This window comes from Scyliorhinus torazame, chromosome 15 (genome assembly GCF_047496885.1).
Source record: "Scyliorhinus torazame isolate Kashiwa2021f chromosome 15, sScyTor2.1, whole genome shotgun sequence".
NCBI classification, from domain to species: Eukaryota; Metazoa; Chordata; class Chondrichthyes; order Carcharhiniformes; family Scyliorhinidae; genus Scyliorhinus; species Scyliorhinus torazame.
In genome coordinates, this window is record NC_092721.1 from 212,890,832 (window position 1) to 212,911,021 (window position 20,190).

Consider the following 20,190-nt stretch of genomic DNA (forward strand, 5'->3'; position numbering starts at 1 on the left):
ATCCCTCTGCAGACTTCCAGTATCCTCTGCACCAAGAAGGCATATGGCATGCTTGCCTTCATTGGCCGGGGCATTGAGTATAAGAATTGGCAAGTCATGTTGCAGCTGTATAGAACCTTAGTTAGGCCACACTTGGAGTATAGTGTTCAATTCTGGTCGCCACACTACCAGAAGGATGTGGAAGCTTTAGAGAGGGTTCAGAAGAGATTTACCAGAATGTTGCCTGGTATGGAGGGCATGAGCTATGAGGAGCGGTTGAATAAACTTGGTTTGTTCTCACTGGAACGACGGAGGTGAGGGGTGACCTGACAGAGGTCTACAAAATTATGAGGGCATAGACAGAATGGATAGTCAGAGGCTTTTCCCCAGGGTAGAGGGGTCAATTACTAGGGGGCATAGGTTTAAGGTGAGAGGGGCAAGGTTTAGAGTAGATGTACGAGGCAAGTTTTTTTACGCAGAGGGTAGTGGGTGCCTGGAACTCGCTACCGGAGGAGGTGGTGGAAGCAGGGACGATAGTGACATTTAAGGGGCATCTTGACAAATACATGAATAGGATGGGAATAGAGGGATACGGACCCAGGAAGTGTAGAAGATTGTAGTTTAGTCGGGCAGCATGGTCGGCACGGGCTTGGAGGGCCGAAGGGCCTGTTCCTGTGCTGTACATTTCTTTGTTCTCTCTTTTTTTTAAAATATGTTTTTATTCGGAATTTTTCAATAACAATATTTTCCACCTTACAAACAAACTCCCCCCCCCCCCCCCCGTAACAAAGAAAAGAACTCGCTTAGCATGACATGAACATGGCAAGTCAATAAAATACAAAACTTTGTACATTGGATTCTTCCCGTACATGTCAGTTTCCGGATCATTCATGTGTTTTCTTGCTCAAATGCCCCCCAGAGAACCCCCCCTTCCCCCCCCTCCCTCCCCTCTCCCCCCCCCCCCAACGAACGATGTCCCCCCCTCCCCCCCATGGTTGCTGCTGCTGCTGTCCGACCTTCATCTAACGCTCAGCGAGATGATCTAGGAACAGTTGCCACCGCCTGTAGAACCCCTGCGCAGACCCTCTCAAGGCGAACTTTATCCTTTACAACTTGATAAACCCAGCCATATCATTTATCCAGGCCTCCACGCTGGGGGGCTTCGCCTCCTTCCACATTAACAAGATCCTTCGCCGGGCTACTAGGGACGCAAAGGCCAGAATGCCTCCTGCACTCCCGGCTCATCCACTACTCCAAATGTTGCTAGCCCCCAGCTTGGCTTGACCCGGACTTTCACCACCTGAGATATTGCTCCCGCCACTCCTCTCCAGAACCCCTCCAGTGCCAGGCATGACCAAAACATATGGACATGGTTCGCCGGGCTCCCTGAGCACCTTCCACATCTGTCCTCTACCCCAAAGAACCTACTCAACCTCGCCCCCGTCAAGTGCGCTCTATGAACAACCTTAAATTGTATCAGGCTAAGCCTGGCACACGAGGAAGAGGAATTAACCCTACTTAGGGCGTCAGCCCATAGCCCCTCCTCAATCTCCTCCCCCAAATCCTCCTCCCATTTACCCTTCAGCTCCTCTACCAAAGCCTCCCCCTCTTCTTTCATCTCCTGGTATATCGCCGACACCTTGCCCTCCCCGACCCATACGCCCGAAATCACCCTATCTTGAATCCCCTGTGCCAGGAGTAGCAGAAATTCCCTCACCTGCCGCCTCACAAACGCCCTCACTTGCATGTACCTGAAAGCGTTTCCCGGGTGTAGCCCAAACTTCTCCTCCAGTGCCCCTAAGCTCGCGAACGTCCCGTCAATGAACAGGTCCCCCATTCTTCTAATCCCTACCCGGTGCCAGCTCTGAAACCCCCCGTCCATCCTTCCTGGGACAAACCGATGGTTGGCTCTGATCAGGGACCACACCGAGGCTCCCATCGCACCCCTGTGTCGTCTCCACTGGCCCCAGATCTTTAGCGTTGCCGCCACCACCGGGCTCGTGGTGTACCTTGTCGGCGAGAGCAGCAGCGGTGCCGTCACCAGCGCCCCCAGGCTCGTTCCTTTGCAGGACGCCATCTCCAACCTCTTCCACGCCGCCCCCTCTCCCTCCATCACCCACTTACGGATCATTGCCACGTTGGCTGCCCAATAATAACCACCCAAATTCGGCAACGCCAACCCTCCTCTATCTCTGCTCCGCTCCAAGAACCCCCTCCTTACCCGCGGGGTCTTGCTCGCCCACACAAATCCCGTAATGCTCCTGCTTACCCTCTTAAAAAAGGCCTTAGTGATCACAATTGGGAGGCATTGGAATACAAAAAGAAATCTCGGGAGGACCACCATTTTAACCGACTGTACCCTACCCGCCAGCGAGAGTGGCAACATGTCCCACCTTTTAAAATCCTCCTCCATCCGTTCCACCAACCGCGACAAATTAAGTTTGTGCAGTGCCCACCAGCTCCTAGCTACCTGAATCCCCAAGTATCGAAAGCTCCTCCTCAACGGTAGGTCCTCTATCCCTCTTCCCTGGTCCCCCGGATGAATCACAAAGAGCTCACTCTTTCCCACATTGAGCTTATAGCCCGAAAAGTCTCCAAACTCCCGTAGGATCTGCATTACCTCAACCATCCCCTCCACTGGATCCGTCACATACAGCAACAGGTCGTCTGCGTACAGCGTACACTCGATGTTCCTCTCCCCCTCGAACTACCCCCTTCCATTTCCCCGACTCCCGTAACGCCATGGCCAAAGGTTCAATTTCTAATGCAAACAGCAGAGCGGACAGGGGGCACCCCTGCCTCGTCCCTTGATACAGCCGGAAATACTCCGACCTCCGCCGGTTCGTGACCACACTCGCCACCGGGGCTTTATACAGGAGCTTAACCCAACTAATAAACTCTCCCCCGAACCCAAAACTCCTCAACACTTCCCAGAGATACTCCCACTCTACCCGATCAAAGGCCTTCTCCGCGTCCATGGCTGTCACTATCTCCGCTTCTCCCTCCACCGATGGCATCATTATCACATTTAAGAGCCTTCGCACATTAGTGTTTAACTGCCTACCCTTTACGAATCCCGTCTGGTCCTCGTGAATCACCCCCGGAACACAGTCCTCAATCCTCGTGGCCAAATTTTTGCCAGCAACTTAGCATCTACATTAAGGAGCGAGATTGGTCTATATGACCCACATTGCAGTGGGTCCTTATCCCACTTCAAAATCAAAGAGATCGTCGCCTCCGACATTGTCGGGGGCAGGGTCCAACCCTCCCTTGATTCATTGAAGGTCCTTACCAGCAACGGGGCTAACAGGTCTACATACTTCCTGTAGAACTCCACCGGGAACCCATCCGGCCCCGGGGCCTTCCCTGCCTGCATGCTCCCCAGTCCTTTAACCAGCTCCTCCACCCCAATTGGCGCCCCCAGACCCTCCACCTCCTACACCTCCACCCTTGGGAACCCCGACTGATCCAAGAATCGCCGCATCCCCTCTTTTCCCCTGGGGGCTGGGACCTATACAGTTCCTCGTAAAAGGCCTTAAAAGCCTCATTCACTTTCCCTGCACTCCGCACCGTAGTTCCCCTGCCATCTTTGACTCCACCTATTTCCCTCGCTGCCATCCTCTTACGGAGCTGGTGTGCCAGCATCCGGCTCGCCTTCTCCCCATATTCATATATCGCCCCCTGTGCCTTCCTCCATTGTGCCTCTGCCTTCCCTGTGGTCAACAGGTCGAACTCCGTCTGGAGACTTTGTCTCTCCCTGAGTAGTCCCTCATCCAGAGCCTCTGCATAGCTCCTGTCCACCCTTAAAATCTCCCCCACTAACCTCTCCCTTAGCCCTCTCTCTTCACCCTGTGAGCCCTGATGGAGATTAACTCTCCCCTGACCACCGCCTTCAGCGCCTCCCATACTACCCCCACCTGCACCTCCCCGTTGTCGTTAGCCTCCAGATACCTTTCAATACACCCCCGCACCCTCCCGCACACTTCCTCGTCTGCCAACAGTCCCACATTCAACGTTGGTCCCTCTCCTCCCCCAGCTCCAGCTCCGCCCAATGCGGGGCGTGGTCTGAAATGGCTATGGCCGAATACTCCGTTCCCTCCACTTTCGGGATCAGTGCCCTGCCCAGAACAAAAAAATCTATCCGGGAGTAGGCCTTATGTACGTGGGAGAAAAAAGAAAATTCTCTGGCCAAAGGCCTGGCAAATCTCCACGGATCTACTCCCCCCAACTGATCCATAAACCCTCTAAGCACCTTGGCCGCAGCCGGCCTCTTCCCCATCCTAGATCTGGAACGATCTAATGCTGGGTCCAGCACCGTGTTAAAATCCCCACCCATTATCAAACTCCCTAACTCCAGGTCCGGAATACGCCCCAACATCCCGTTTCATGAATCCAGCATCGTCCCAGTTTGGGGCATATACATTCACCAGTTCCACCTCCGTCCCCTGCAACCTACCACTCACCATCACGTATCGGCCTCCCTTGTCCGCTACTATGTTCTTGGCCTCAAACGACACCCGCTTTCCCACCAGTATTGCCACCCCTCTATTCTTTGCATCCAGCCCCGAATGGAACACCTGTCCCACCCATCCCTTCTTTAACCTGACCTGATCTGCCACCTTCAGATGTGTCTCCTGAAGCATGACCACGTCTGCCTTCAGTCCCTTTAGGTGCACGAACCACTCGGGCCCTCATAACCGGCCCATTTAGGCCTCTCACATTCCACGTGATCAGCCGGATTGGGGGGTTACCTACCCCCCCCCCCCCCCCCACACCGCCGACTAGCCATCTCCTATCTTAGGCCAGTCCCGTGCTCGCGCCTCCCGCACCCTCCAGTCCCCCAGGCGGGGAACCCCCGCCCCGACCACCTCTTCCATTTTCAGTTCCCCCTCGGACAGTGCAGCAGCAACCCTAGAATCCCCCCCCCCCCTCCCTCCCCCCCGCTAGATCCACATCTAGCTCTTTTGCTCCCCCCATAATACTTCCGTGAGCCAGCTGACTTCTGCTGACCACGACTTCCCCCGCCTTCCCGTTGATCTCCCCGTGTGGGAGTCTCTCCTCCTGCTTACCTTCCTCCAACCCCCCCCCCCCACTTTTGGTGCGGGAAAAAGCCCGCGCTTTCCTGAACCAGCCCCGCCCCCTGAGGCGCAGCTCCTGTTGCGGCCATTATCCCAGTTCCCTCATCCCCGAGTCTCACCTCCCTCCAGCACCGACGCCCACATTCCCCATCATCATCATCGCGTCTACCGAAAAGAAAAAAGGAAATTTTAGGAATTTTAACCAGAACTCTACCCACATCCCCATCCATCATCCCACCCATGAAATATTCTTTCCCCATATTTACAACCCTATATACAACCACATCCCCTCAGTTCGAGTCCAGTTTTTCCGTCTGAATAAAGATCCAAGCCTCTTCTGGCATTTCAAAATAATGGTGTCTGTCCTGGTAAGTGACCCACAGTCGCGCAGGCTGCAGCATGCCGAACCGGACTCTTTTTCTATGCAGCACCGCCTTGGCCCGGTTGAAGCCAGCTCTTCTCTTTGCCACCTCCGCGCTCCAATCCTGGTATACTCGGATCACCGCATTCTCCCATCTACTGCTCCGCACCTTCTTGGCCCATCTCCGCACACTTTCTTTATCCGCGAAGCGATGGAACCTTGCCACGATCGCCCTTGGCGGCTCATCTGCCTTGGGTCTCCTCGCCAGGACCCGGTGAGCCCCTTCCAGCTCCAGGGGGGTCGAAGAGGCCTCCGCACCCATCAGCGAATGGAGCATCGTACTCGCGTACGCCCCGGTATCAGCTCCCTCCACTCCTTCGGGGAGACCCAGAATCCGGAGGTTCTTCCTCCGCGACCTGTTCTCCAGGACCTCAATTCTCTCGGCCCACCTCCTGTGCACCGCCTCGTGACCTCCATTTTTACCGCCAGGCCCAGGATCTCGTCCTCGTTGGTATTCACTTTATCATTCACCTCACGAAGCTCCACCGCCTGGGTCTTCTGGGTCTCCTTCAGCCCCTCGGTCGCCAACAGCATTGGCGCCAGCACCTCCTTTTTCAGCTCCTCCACACATCGCTTGAGGAACTCCTGCTGGTCTGGCCCCCACGCTGCTCGCTCTCTGCCCTCCGCCATCTTGCCTTTTTCCCCTCATTTTGGTCTCTGCTCCAGGGCCTCTTTCCTTGTCGTTCCACCGCTGATCTCTGCCATATACTGTGAGGGGGGACCTCACTGCACCTTCCCACACGGGATTAAATCGAAAAAAGCTCCGTTGGGGCTCCTCTGGAGAGCCCGAAGGTCCGTTGTCGCGGGAGCTGCCGAAACGTGCGGCTTAGCTCCGCATCGCCGCAACTGGAAGTCCTCCTTGTTCTCTCTTGTTAGGATCACTGCACTTTATGAAAACAGCAATGACGTGGGGCGGGATTCTCTCAGCCCAGGCCGGAGAATTGCCGGGACGGGCGCGAAACGCGCGACGCCTCCCCGGAGAGCGGAGAATCGGCGCCATTAGCGCCGGCGTGGCGCCAGTCGGGTGCCGCGCTACGGGGCCGCCCGGCGATTCTCCGCCCAGGATTGGCCGTACAAAAAAACCTGAGTCCCGCTGGCGCCGTTGACACCTGGTCTTACCCGGCGGGACTCCGGCGTGGATACATCCGGGGGCGGCCTGGTGGGGGGGGGGGGGGGGGCCTTCGCTGTCGCCTGGTCCGCGATCGGAGCCTCGGGGCCGCGCCGGCCCTGTGGCTTGCGCCATGTTGCGTCGGGGCAGGCGCGAAGAAGGGAGCCACCGCGCATGCGCAGACCCGCGGCGCCCCTCTGGTGCCGGTATCAGCAGCTGGAGCGGCGTGGGTCGCTCCAGTGGCCGTGCTGGCCACCTGTCGGGGTCAGAATCGCTGCTCCCGAAGCCATGATGACGCGTCGAGAAACACGACGGCGCGGTGTCAACACGTAGCCTCAGGATCAGAGAATCGCGCCCACGGTCTCGGTGCCTCGACGTATCAACTGGAAAAATCACGTTGGCAGCAAGAATCTGGATGAGGAGTTCTCTGAATGTATGAGACAGTTTCTTAGAGCACATTCTGGAAAAACGAGAGAGCAGATTTTATTGGGACTCAATCTTGTGTAACGTGACAGGATTAATTAGTGACCTCAGAGTAAAAACAGCCCAAGGTAGCAGCAACCACAATGTGATTGAATTTTACATCCAGTTTGAAAGGGGGAAGAGTGGGTCTGAGACTAGTGTTTTAAACTTAAATAAGGGAAATTTTGTGGGCATGAAAGGTGTGCCAGCTGGTGAGAGCTGATACACGGGCGAGAGATAGATCAATCGAGGAGCAGTGGCAGGTATTTAAGGGGATATTTCAGAATACGCAGATTGAATATATTCCTACTATAAAGACACATTCTAAAGACCCACCATCCGTGGTTAACTAAAGAAGTTAAATAAAGCTTCAAACTTGAGGAGCGGCAGGTCAGCTGGTCAGAATATAAAGAACAGCATAAAGTGACTAAAAGGTTAAACAGGAGACAGTATGAGAGGAAGATGGCTAAAATGTAAAATTGGATAGCAAGAGTTTCTCCAGGTATCTAATAAGGAAAATAGTGAAGTGAATGTTGGCCCTCTGGAGTGAGAATGGGGAGTTAATAGTAGACAATAAGGAAATGGAGAATGTATAAATATTTTGCCTGTCTTCACCACACAGTAATAGCTGGAATCAGGAGATGGAACGGAGAGGGGAACTTGGTAAAATTACAATCATTAGGGAAGCTGTGCTGAACAAACAGAGCTGACAAGTCTCCGGGTCCAGGTGGACTTCATTCTGGGGTCAAGGTGGCAAGTGAGGTAACAGATTTGCTGGTGTTAACTTTCCAAAATTTGCTAGATTCTGGAGAGTGTCCATCAGATCAGATGAGCAACAGATTGTGACTTGGCCAGGGTCTCCCCTCCCATGGAAGATTTTTAAATACTCACCGATCCGGATAATTAGCTCGTCCTCGATGGGATTGTCCTTTTTCTTGCCAGTGCTGTACATACTGGCTGGCCGTCGCACTGCTTTCTGCCGAATGTGTCCACTGCTGGGAGACTTCACCCTGCGTTTGACATCATCGGGGGAATGTGCGGCATCAGAGGGTTTGGTGGCTCTCACTCTATAGGGACTGCCTTTGACCGGTTGATTATAGAGAGTTACAGACAGCGTAAAGTCTCCTTCTGTCTTTAGTGTGTAGAGTAACTCATACGTCCCATTTCTATTGTCCACAATCTCTCCCTCGGTGTAGGTGCCATCCGGGGCTGTGATCTCGGCTTGCAGGATGGCATTGCCAGTTTTCACCAGCTCCCCATCTTTATCCTTGGTTGTCACGGTAACGGTTGTCGGCTGGCCAATCAGGGCATGACGCAGACCCTCCCCTGTAGCTACCGTTTGCTGAGCAATGGCACTGGTGGTGATGAGGACCCCGAGATTCTGGATAGACTTCCTCACCCCGTCTGTCTCCACTCTCAAATCCAGGTGATCGTTTTCCTGAGGCTGCAGCGGGAAGTCTTGGCCAGCCAGTTCGTTCAAAGTCTCGCTCATCTGCTTCTTCACCAGCAGCACCTCAGTCTCTGAACCTTGGCTCAACGCTTGTTCTGTGAACTCCGAACTGCTCCGGATTTTCTCCTGACCTTGGAGCAGGTACTCCAATTGTGTCTGGAGGACCTGGGGGCGGTGGGGGGGGTAAACAACAAACATTAGTTTTCAAACCAAACTCCCAATTCCCTTATCACATTCTCCTACAATTGCCCGTTTCCCTCCTCCCTTCTCACTCTCCCAGGCCTCAAACACGCTTTTCAGATGAAGCAGTATTTCACTTCATAGAATCCTTACAGTGCAGAAGGAGGCCATTCGGCCCATCGGGTCTGTACCGGCCCTTGGAAAGCGCAGCCCACCCAAACCCACGCCTCCACCCTATCCCCGTAACCCAGTAACCCCACCTAACAGTTTGGACACTAAGGGGCAATTTAACATGGCCAGTCCACCTAACCTGCACATAGGGGCTGGTTTAGCACAGTGGGCTAAATAGCTGGCTTGTAATGCAGAACGAGGGCTCAATTCCCGTACCAGCCTCTCCGAACAGGTGACGGAATGTGGCGACTAGGGGCTTTTCACAGTAACTTCATTGGAGCCTACTCGTGACAATAAGCGATTATTATCTTTGGACTGTGGGAGGAACCGGAGCACCCGGAGGAAACCCACGCAGACACGGGGAGAACGTGCAGACTCCGCACAGACAGTGACCCAAGCCGGGAATCGAACCCGGGACCCTGGTGCTCTGAAGCAACAGTGCTAACCACCGTGCTACCGTGTTGAATTGGGTTTACTGTATTTGCTGATCCCAATGACGTCTCCTGCACATTGGGGAGATTAAACATGAATTGAGTGACCGTTTTGTGGAACGCCTTCGCTCAGTGTGCAAGATGTCTCCAGGCTTCCAGTCTAGGGCTGTTTAGCACAGGGCTAAATCGCTGGCTTTGAAAGCAGACCAAGGCAGGCCAGCAGCACGGTTCAATTTCCGTACCAGCCTCCCCGAACAGGCGCCGGAATGTGGCGACTAGGGGCTTTTCACAGTAACTTCATTTGAAGCCTACTTGTGACAATAAGCAATTTTTTCATTTTTCATTCATTTAATTTCACTCGCCATTTTAACACAGCATCCACGCTGCAGTGAAGCCCAACACAAACTGGATGAACAACACCCCATCTTCCGATTGGGCACGTTACAGCCAGCAGGACCCAACACGGAGTCCAACAACTTTCCACGGTGACCTTTCTCCTCCATCTTCACCCTGTTTTTATTTTTTGATCTGTCACTTGTTATTTAGTTTTGCTTTCACTGAGCACTGACCTTTCAACCCAGTACCACATTCTGCCATCCGACCTTTGTGGCACTAGCAGCACATTCCATCGTCCTGCACACAGCGATTAGCATTCCCTCTGTCTGGTCTGATCTGGTCCCTCCCATCTGCTCTGATCGAGTTGCTGCACCCCCTCCTCTCCACTGCATCATCCATCTCATTTCTCCCTCTCTTTACCTCTTGTTGGGATTGACAACAGCCACTGAAATGAGGGATGTGGAGCTGATGTCAGCTTTCCCGCTTTCCCGCCCTATAGTGCCGGACATCAATGAAAAACATTCCATGCACAGGTTCCACACCGCCCCGCGTCTAGCCAGCCTCTGATTCGCCCATCGCGCCATCACCTTGTTGTGACTGGGGTGCTGCTCTGCAAGGCTGCCCTGCACACAGCTGGCATATTGTCGCGGGGAAGCCATCGCTGTGACAGCCCCGACATTCACCCACACCCCCCGCAACACCTCCGGACACAGTGGGCCCGTCTCAATGTGAGACGGGAAATACCCGGGAACTACAGGCCGGTGAGCCTTACTTCAGTGGTAGGGAAATTACTGGAGAGAATTCTTCGAGACAGGATCTACTCCCATTTGGAAGCAAATGGACGTATTAGTGAGAGGCAGCACGGTTTTGTGAAGGGCAGGTCGTGTCTCACTAACGTGATAGAGTTTTTCGAGGAGGTCACGAAGATGATTGATGCAGGTAGGGCAGTAGATGTTGTCTATATGGACTTCAGTAAGGCCTTTGACAAGGTTCCTCATGGTAGACTAGTACAAAAGGTGAAGTCACACGGGATCAGGGGTGAACTGGCAAGGTGGATACAGAACTGGCTAGGCCATAGAAGGCAGAGGGTAGCAATGGAGGGATGCTTTTCTAATTGGAGGGCTGTGACCAGTGGTGTTCCACAGGGATCAGTGCTGGGACCTTTGCTCTTTGTAGTATATATAAATGATTTGGAGGAAAATGTAACTGGTCTGATTAGTAAGTTTGCAGACGACACAAAGGTTGGTGGAATTGCGGATAGCGATGAGGACTGTCTGAGGATACAGCAGGATTTAGATTGTCTGGAGACTTGGGCGGAGAGATGGCAGATGGAGTTTAACCTGGACAAATGTGAGGTAATGCATTTTGGAAGGGCTAATGCAGGTAGGGAATATACAGTGAATGGTAGAACCCTCAAGAGTATTGAAAGTCAAAGAGATCTAGGAGTACAGGTCCACAGATCACTGAAAGGGGCTACACAGGTGGAGAAGGTAGTCAAGAAGGCATACGGCATGCTTGCCTTCATTGGCCGGGGCATTGAGTATAAGAATTGGCAAGTCATGTTGCAGCTGTATAGAACCTTAGTTAGGCCACACTTGGAGTATAGTGTTCAATTCTGGTCGCCACACTACCAGAAGGATGTGGAGGCTTTAGAGAGGGTGCAGAAGAGATTTACCAGAATGTTGCCTGGTATGGAGGGCATAAGCTATGAGGAGCGATTGAATAAACTCGGTTTGTTCTCACTGGAACGAAGGAGGTTGAGGGGCGACCTGATAGAGGTATACAAAATTATGAGGGGCATAGACAGAGTGGATAGTCAGAGGCTTTTCCCCAGGGTAGAGGGGTCAATTACTAGGGGGCATAGGTTTAAGGTGAGAGGGGCAAAGTTTAGAGTAGATGTACGAGGCAAGTTTTTTACGCAGAGGGTAGTGGGTGCCTGGAACTCACTACCGGAGGAGGTAGTGGAGGCAGGGACGATAGGGACATTTAAGGGGCATCTTGACAAATATATGAATAGGATGGGAATAGAAGGATACGGACCCAGGAAGTGTAGAAGATTGTAGTTTAGTCGGGCAGTATGGTCGGCACGGGCTTGGAGGGCCGAAGGGCCTGTTCCTGTGCTGTACATTTCTTTGTTCTTTGTTCTTTGTAACACACGTTCGGCAGGTGGTGGCAATAATGGGCACTGCCAACATCCCGCAGAGCGGCAAACATCCAATCCTGGGAGAGGAGGAACGATCTTCTCCAGGGTAGGTGACTGAGCTCATCACACTCACACCCACCCATCACACTCAACTCACACCCATTGCACACTCACACACCCATCACACTCACACCCATCACACACATACTCACACCCATCACTCAACTCACACTCACCCATCACACTCACACCCATCACACTCAACTCACACCCATTGCACACTCACACACCCATCACACACTCAACTCACACACATACACCCATCACACTCAACTCGCACTCATCACACACTCACACCCATCACACACTCAACTCACACATACTCACACCCATTGCACACTCACACACCCATCACACTCTCTCGCTCACACACTCTCTCGCTCACACACTCTCTCGCTCACACACTCGCACACACGCACAGGGATCTCACTCAGTGACAGCTCCAGGTACACACCACTCCCCCTCCCACACACATCTTCATCTCCCCCGTGTCCTCATCACCTCGCTGCTCCCATCACCATCCACACCCCCCACATATCCTGATAGCTGGTATATCTCCACCGGAAGAGTTGTCTCAGGACAAGGAGGGAAGATCCAAGGATGGTGGAAGGATGGCAGAACCCAAGGTCCTCACTGACTTCGAGGAGAGAGTCCCCACTGGCCGGAGAGGATGGGGATGGACGCGGAGGTCAGCGGCGATAAGCCAAGTTAGAGTCCAGCAGACAACAAATCAGTCCGTCAGTCACGTCTCCTGTCTCTCAGGCCCTTGCCAAGCATGAATGAGCTCTCCTTCCGCGGGCAGGTCTGGGCAACCCCCAGTGAGGACCCCGACACCAAGGCGGACGATGATTTGACAGACCCTGACCTTGAAGGCCCGTCTGAGAGCTGACCGCCCCCTCCAGCAGCACAGACACACCGCCGTGGGCCCTCGCTTCAGGCAGGGACAGCTCTCAGCCTGCCCAGCACCTCGGTCACTCTGATCTACCACAGGCCGAGGCAGGAATTTCCTGGAGGATGGCAGGAAGCAGGAACCTGCTGACCCTCTGGCCCCGATCCGGCCGCTGCCGCTCCAAAGACAAACTCGGGAACATCAGGAATGTTTGTCAGTGACAGTCCTCGGTTTGAAAGGCAGAATGGAGGAGTCTGTCCTCCGAGGTGATTGTGCCAACACTCCAAAGCAGCGAGGTCGCTGCACTGAGGGGGGCAGCACCCTGGACACCTTGGAGCAAGAGCTTCTTGCTGTCCGGCTGCAGGATCCACATTCCATGGTGCAGGCACTTGCTGGCATCCATTAGTGCCAACCCCAGAGGTCAGCAATACTTCTCAACCTCACTCCCTCTCTCCGAATGAGCAAGCCAGGGGCCCTTGGGCACCCAGAGGGAGGAGAGGCCATCCTCCCGGGCTATCCGCCCAGGGAACACCTGGAGTCGGCAGCCCACTCCCTGTGACTGAGGGGCAGAGCGGTCTCGGGGGTGAGGGGCAGAGCGGTCTCGGGGGTGAGGGGCAGAGCGGTCTCGGGGGTGAGGGGCAGAGCGGTCTCGGGGGTGAGGGGCAGAGCGGTCTCGGGGGTGAGGGGCAGAGCGGTCTCGGGGGTGAGGGGCAGAGCGGTCTCGGGGGTGAGGGGCAGAGCGGTCTCGGGGGTGAGGGGCAGAGCGGTCTCGGGGGTGAGGGGCAGAGCGGTCTCGGGGGTGAGGGGCAGAGCGGTCTCGGGGGTGAGGGGCAGAGCGGTCTCGGGGGTGAGGGGCAGAGCGGTCTCGGGGGTGAGGGGCAGAGCGGTCTCGGGGGTGAGGGGCAGAGCGGTCTCGGGGGTGAGGGGCAGAGCGGTCTCGGGGGTGAGGGGCAGAGCGGTACATCCAGGTCCCTCTGCTCTTTGATCTCTAAGAATTTTACCTCTTGTTTTGTATTGTCTGTCCAGGTTATTCTACCAAAATGCATCATCTCGCATTCCGCCCCATTGAACTTCATCTGCCACCTACCTGCCCACTTCACCAACTTGTCTCTGGCATTTTGAGCTTCTACACTGTCCTCTTCACGGTTTACAACCTCCAAAGTTTGTATCTGTAAATTTAGAAATTGTCCCCTGCAAGCCAAGATCTTGATCAGTGATAGAGATCAGGAAAAGCTGCTGGATTCTCCCTTTCGGGGACTATGTGCCCACGCCCCACCCCACGGCATTCTCCGCCGGCGGCATTCTCCGTTTTGCCAGAGCCAGGGGGTTTCCCGATGGCATGGGGCTGCCCCACAATGGGAAACCCATTGACCTGCCGGCGGACTTTTAATCCAGAGAAACTGGCATCAAAAGGCCACAGATTCCCTGTATTTGGAGGGGACTAGCAGGCAGGGGGCCAGCAGGCAGGGGGCCAGCAGGCAGGGGGCCAGCAGGCAGGGGGCCAGCAGGCAGGGGGCCAGCAGGCAGGGGGCCAGCAGGCAGCGGGCGTAGAGCTCGCAGCTGCCGATACGGACCCCCGCACTTGCGGGTCAGAGGCCGCGCATGTCCACGCCGGCAGCCTCCGGTAGCCGAGCGTGCTCCATGGCGGACTCAGACAGCGGACCTGGACTGTGGAAAGAGTGCCTGATTGGCCGCTCGCCTGACCAGACTGCCCTCACAAAAATAGCCCGGTCCCAAATGAGGCCCCCCGCCCTCCAATCGGCCCGCCCCCGGACTGAGCCTGTAACCGCCACGCGGGTATCACAGACAGTGGGACCATGAGTGGTCCACGCCGTCGGGAACTCGGCCGGTCGGGGGCGGTGAAGAGTGGGGCGGGCCTCAGGTGCCAATTCTCGTGACAGGGTGTGAAAAATCCAGCCCGTGGGGAAGACCACTGCACTCCAATCCGAAAATGATCCAGTGACCATTCCTCTCTTCTTCCTGTTATTCATCCAGTTTTGTATCCATGTTGCCACTGCCGCTTTTAATTCATGAACCATAACCTTTCTCACAAGTCTGTTGTGTGGCACTGTATCGTATGCCTTCTGAAAGTCCATGTACACTACATCTACAGCATTACCCTCATCGACCCTCTCTATTAACTTCTCCAAAATCTCCAGTGGGTTAGATAAACATGATTTCCCCTTTAGAAATCCATGGAGCTCGTCCAATCAACCAACATTTTCCATGCGGCTATTAAAACAGCGCGAGAGGTGAGTGAGCCGGGACATTGAAAACAGCGCGGGAGGTGAGTGAGCTGGGACATTGAAAACAGCGCGGGAGGTGAGTGAGCCGGGACATTGAAAACAGCGCGAGAGGAGAGTGAGCCGGGACAGGGAAAACAGAGCGAGAGGTGAGGGAGCCGGGACATTGAAATCAGCGCGAGAGGAGAGAGAGCCGGGACAGTGAAAACAGCGCGGGAGGTGAGTGAGCCGGGACATTGAAAACAGAGCGGGAGCTGAGTGAGCCGGGACATTGAAAACAGCGCGAGAGGTGAGTGAGCCGGGACATTGAAAACAGCGCGAGAGGTGAGTGAGCCGGAACAGTGAAAACAGCGCGGGAGGTGAGTGAGCCGGGACATTGAAAACAGTGCGGGAGCTGAGTGAGCCGGGACATTGAAAACAGTGCGAGAGGAGAGTGAGCCGGGACAGTGAAAACAGCGCGGGAGCTGAGTAAGCCGGGACATTGAAAACAGCGCGGGAGCTGAGTGAGCCGGGACAGTGAAAACAGCGCGGGAGGTGAGTGAGCCGGGACAGTGAAAACAGCGCTGGAGGTGAGTGAGCCGGGACAGTAAAAACAGCGGGAGAGGTGAGTGAGCCGGGACATTGAAAACAGTGCGAGAGGTGAGTGAGCCGGGACAGTGAAAACAGCGCGGGAGGTGAGTGAGCCGGGACATTGAAAACAGCGCGGGAGGTGAGTGAGCCGGGACATTGAAAACAGTGCGGGAGCTGAGTGAGCCGGGACATTGAAAACAGTGCGGGAGCTGAGTAAGCCGGGACATTGAAAACAGCGCGGGAGGTGAGTGAGCCGGGACATTGAAAACAGTGCGAGAGGTGAGTGAGCCGGGACATTGAAAACAGCGCGAGAGGTGAGTGAGCCGGGACAGTGAAAACAGCGCGGGAGCTGAGTGAGCCGGGACAGTGAAAACAGCGCGAGAGGTGAGTGAGCCGGAACAGTGAAAACAGCGCGGGAGGTGAGTGAGCCGGGACATTGAAAACAGCGCGGGAGGTGAGTGAGCCGGGACATTGAAAACAGCGCGAGAGGTGAGTGAGCCGGGACAGTGAAAACAGCGCGAGAGGTGAGTGAGCCGGAACAGTGAAAACAGCGCGGGAGGTGAGTGAGCCGGGACATTGAAAACAGCGCGAGAGGTGAGTGAGCCGGGACAGTGAAAACAGCGCGGGAGGTGAGTGACCGGGATATTGAAAACAGCGCGGGAGGTGAGTGAGCCGGGACAGTGAAAACAGTGCGGGAGGTGAGTGAGCCGGGACAGTGAAAACAGCGCGAGAGGTGAGTGAGCCGGGACAGTGAAAACAGCGCGAGAGGTGAGTGAGCCGGGACAGTGAAAACAGCGCGAGAGGTGAGTGAGCCGGGACAGTGAAAACAGCGCTGGAGGTGAGTGAGCCGGGACAGTGAAAACAGCGCGGGAGGTGAGTGAGCCGGGACAGTGAAAACAGCGCGGGAGGAGAATGAGCCGGGACAGTGAAAACAGCGCGGGAGGTGAGTGAGCCGGGACAGTGAAAACAGCGCGGGAGGAGAATGAGCCGGGACAGTGAAAACAGCGCGGGAGGTGAGTGAGCCGGGACAGTGAAAACAGCGCGGGAGGTGAGTGAGCCGGGACAGTGAAAACAGCGCGGGAGGTGAGTGAGACGGGACAGTGAAAACAGCGCGAGAGGTGAGTGAGCCGGGACAGTGAAAACAGCGCGGGAGGTGAGTGAGCCGGGACATTGAAAACAGTGCGGGTGCTGAGTGAGCCGGGACAGTGAAAACAGCGCGAGAGGTGAGTGAGCCGGGACATTGAAAACAGCGCGGGAGGTGAGTGAGCCGGGATATTGAAAACAGCGCGGGAGGTGAGTGAGCCGGGACAGTGAAAACAGCGCGAGAGGTGAGTGAGCCGGGACAGTGAAAACAGCGCGGGAGGAGAGTGAGCCGGGACAGTGAAAACAGCGCGGGAGGAGAGTGAGCCGGGACAGTAAAAACAGCGCGAGAGGTGAGTGAGCCGGGACATTGAAAACAGTGCGAGAGGTGAGTGAGCCGGGACATTGAAAACAGCGCGAGAGGTGAGTGAGCCGCGACAGTGAAAACAGCGCGGGAGGTGAGTGAGCCGGGACATTGAAAACAGTGCGGGAGCTGAGTGAGCCGGGACAGTGAAAACAGTGCGAGAGGAGAGTGAGCCGGGACAGTGAAAACAGCGCGGGAGGTGAGTGAGCCGGGACATTGAAAACAGCGCGGGAGGTGAGTGAGCCGGGACATTGAAAACAGTGCGGGAGCTGAGTGAGCCGGGACATTGAAAACAGTGCGGGAGCTGAGTAAGCCGGGACATTGAAAACAGCGCGGGAGGTGAGTGAGCCGGGACATTGAAAACAGTGCGAGAGGTGAGTGAGCCGGGACATTGAAAACAGCGCGAGAGGTGAGTGAGCCGCGACAGTGAAAACAGCGCGGGAGCTGAGTGAGCCGGGACAGTGAAAACAGCGCGAGAGGTGAGTGAGCCGGGACATTGAAAACAGCGCGAGAGGTGAGTGAGCCGGGACAGTGAAAACAGCGCGAGAGGTGAGTGAGCCGGAACAGTGAAAACAGCGCGGGAGGTGAGTGAGCCGGGACAGTGAAAACAGCGCGAGAGGAGAGTGAGCCGGGACAGTGAAAACAGCGCGAGAGGTGAGTGAGCCGGGACAGTGAAAACAGCGCGAGAGGAGAGAGAGCCGGGACAGTGAAAACAGCACGGGAGGTGAGTGAGCCGGGACAGTGAAAACAGCGCGAGAGGAGAGTGAGCCGGGACAGTGAAAACAGCGCGAGAGGTGAGTGAGCTGGGACATTGAAAACAGCGCGGGAGGTGAGTGAGCCGGGACAGTGAAAACAGCGCGGGAGGTGAGTGAGCCGGGACAGTGAAAACAGCGCGGGAGCTGAGTGAGCCGGGACAGTGAAAACAGCGCGGGAGCTGAGTGAGCCGGGACATTGAAAACAGCGCGGGAGGTGAGTGAGCCGGGATATTGAAAACAGTGCGGGTGCTGAGTGAGCCGGGACATTGAAAACAGCGCAGGACGTGAGTGAGCCGGGACAGTGAAAACAGCGCGAGAGGTGAGTGAGCCGGGACAGTGAAAACAGCGCGGGAGGTGAGTGAGCCGGGACAGTGAAAACAGCGCGAGAGGTGAGTGAGCCGGGACATTGAAAACAGCGCGGGAGCTGAGTGAGCCGGGACAGTGAAAACAGCGCAGGACGTGAGTGAGCCGGGACAGTGAAAACAGCGCAAGAGGTGAGTGAGCCGGGACATTGAAAACAGCGCGAGAGGAGAGAGAGCCGGGACTGTGAAAACAGCGCGAGAGGAGAGAGAGCCGGGACAGTGAAAACAGCGCGGGAGGTGAGTGAGCCGGTACATTGAAAACAGCGCGGAGGTGAGTGAGCCGGGACTCTGAAAACAGCGCGGGAGCTGAGTGAGCCGGGACAGTGAAAACAGCGCGGGAGCTGAGTGAGCCGGGACATTGAAAACAGCGCGGGAGGTGAGTGAGCCGGGACAGTGAAAACAGCGCGAGAGGTGAGTGAGCCGGGACAGTGAAAACAGCGCGGGAGGTGATTGAGCCGGGACGTTGAAAACAGCGCGGGAGGTGAGTGAGCCGGGACAGTGAAAACAGCGCGAGAGGTGAGTGAGCCGGGACAGTGAAAACAGCGGGGGAGGTGAGTGAGCCGGGACATTGAAAACAGTGCGGGTGCTGAGTGAGCCGGGACAGTGAAAACAGCGCGAGAGGTGAGTGAGCCGGGACATTGAAAACAGCGCGGGAGGTGAGTGAGCCGGGATATTGAAAACAGCGCGGGAGGTGAGTGAGCCGGGACAGTGAAAACAGCGCGAGAGGTGAGTGAGCCGGGACATTGAAAACAGTGCGGGTGCTGAGTGCGCCGGGACATTGAAAACAGCGCGAGAGGTGAGTGAGCCGGGACAGTGAAAACAGCGCGAGAGGTGAGTGAGCCGGAACAGTGAAAACAGCGCGAGAGGTGAGTGAGCCGGGACAGTGAAAACAGCGCGAGAGGTGAGTGAGCCGGGACATTGAAAACAGCGCGTGAGGTGAGTGAGCCGGGACAGTGAAAACAGCGCGGGAGCTGAGTGAGCCGGGACAGTGAAAACAGCGCGGGAGGTGAGTGAGCCGGGACAGTGAAAAAAGCGCGGGAGCTGAGTGAGCCGGGACAGTGAAAACAGCGCGGGAGGTGAGTGAGCCGGGACAGTGAAAACAGCGCTGGAGGTGAGTGAGCCGGGACATTGAAAACAGCGCGAGAGGTGAGAGAGCCGGGACATTGAAAACAGCGTCGGAGGTGAGTGAGCCGGGACAGTGAAAACAGCGCGGGAGTTGAGTGAGCCGGGACATTGAAAACAGCGCGAGAGGTGAGTGAGCTGGGACATTGAAAACAGTGCGGGAGGTGAGTGAGCCGGGACAGTGAAAACAGCGCGGGAGGTGAGTGAGCCGGGACAGTGAAAACAGCGCGGGAGGTGAGTGAGCTGGGACATTGAAAACAGCGCGGGAGGTGAGTGAGCCGGGACAGTGAAAACAGCGCGGGAGGTGAGTGAGCCGGGATATTGAAAACAGTGCGGGTGCTGAGTGAGCGGGGACATTGAAAACAGCGCAGGACGAGAGTGAGCCGGGACAGTGAAAACAGCGCGAGAGGTGAGTGAGCCGGGACAGTGAAAACAGCGCGGGAGGTGAGTGAGCCGGGACAGTGAAAACAGCGCGAGAGGTGAGTGAGCCGGGACAGTGAAAACAGCGCGGGAGGTGAGTGAGCCGGGACAGTGAAAACAGCGCGAGAGGTGAGTGAGCCGGGACATTGAAAACAGCGCGGGAGCTGAGTGAGCCGGGACAGTGAAAACAGCGCAGGACGTGAGTGAGCCGGGACAGTGAAAACAGCGCAAGAGGAGAGAGAGCCGGGACATTGAAAACAGCGCGAGAGGAGAGAGAGCCGGTACATTGAAAACAGCGCGGGAGGTGAGTGAGCCGGGACTCTGAAAACAGCGCGGGAGCTGAGTGAGCCGGGACAGTGAAAACAGCGCGGGAGGTGAGTGAGCCGGGACAGTGAAAACAGCGCGAGAGGTGAGTGAGCCGGGACAGTGAAAACAGAGCGGGAGCTGAGTGAGCCGGGACAGTGAAAACAGCGCGGGAGCTGAGTGAGCCGGGACAGTGAAAACAGCGCAGGACGTGAGTGAGCCGGGACAGTGAAAACAGCGCGGGAGGTGAGTGAGCCGGGACA

General features: G+C 55.8%; 1 protein-coding gene across 1 annotated transcript in view; it reads right to left on the reverse strand.

Annotated features, from left to right (window-relative positions):
• The window catches only part of LOC140391350 (tripartite motif-containing protein 2-like), a 117,880-nt gene extending 104,123 nt beyond the window's left edge, over positions 1-13,757 (reverse strand). The window contains exons 1-2 of the mRNA XM_072475929.1: positions 13,710-13,757; positions 7,940-8,663 (exon numbers count right to left, since the gene is read on the reverse strand). Coding sequence (XP_072332030.1) covers positions 7,940-8,663; positions 13,710-13,757 — 772 coding nt within the window. The remainder of the gene's footprint in view (positions 1-7,939; positions 8,664-13,709) is intronic.
• Positions 13,758-20,190: the final 6,433 nt, after the last annotated feature.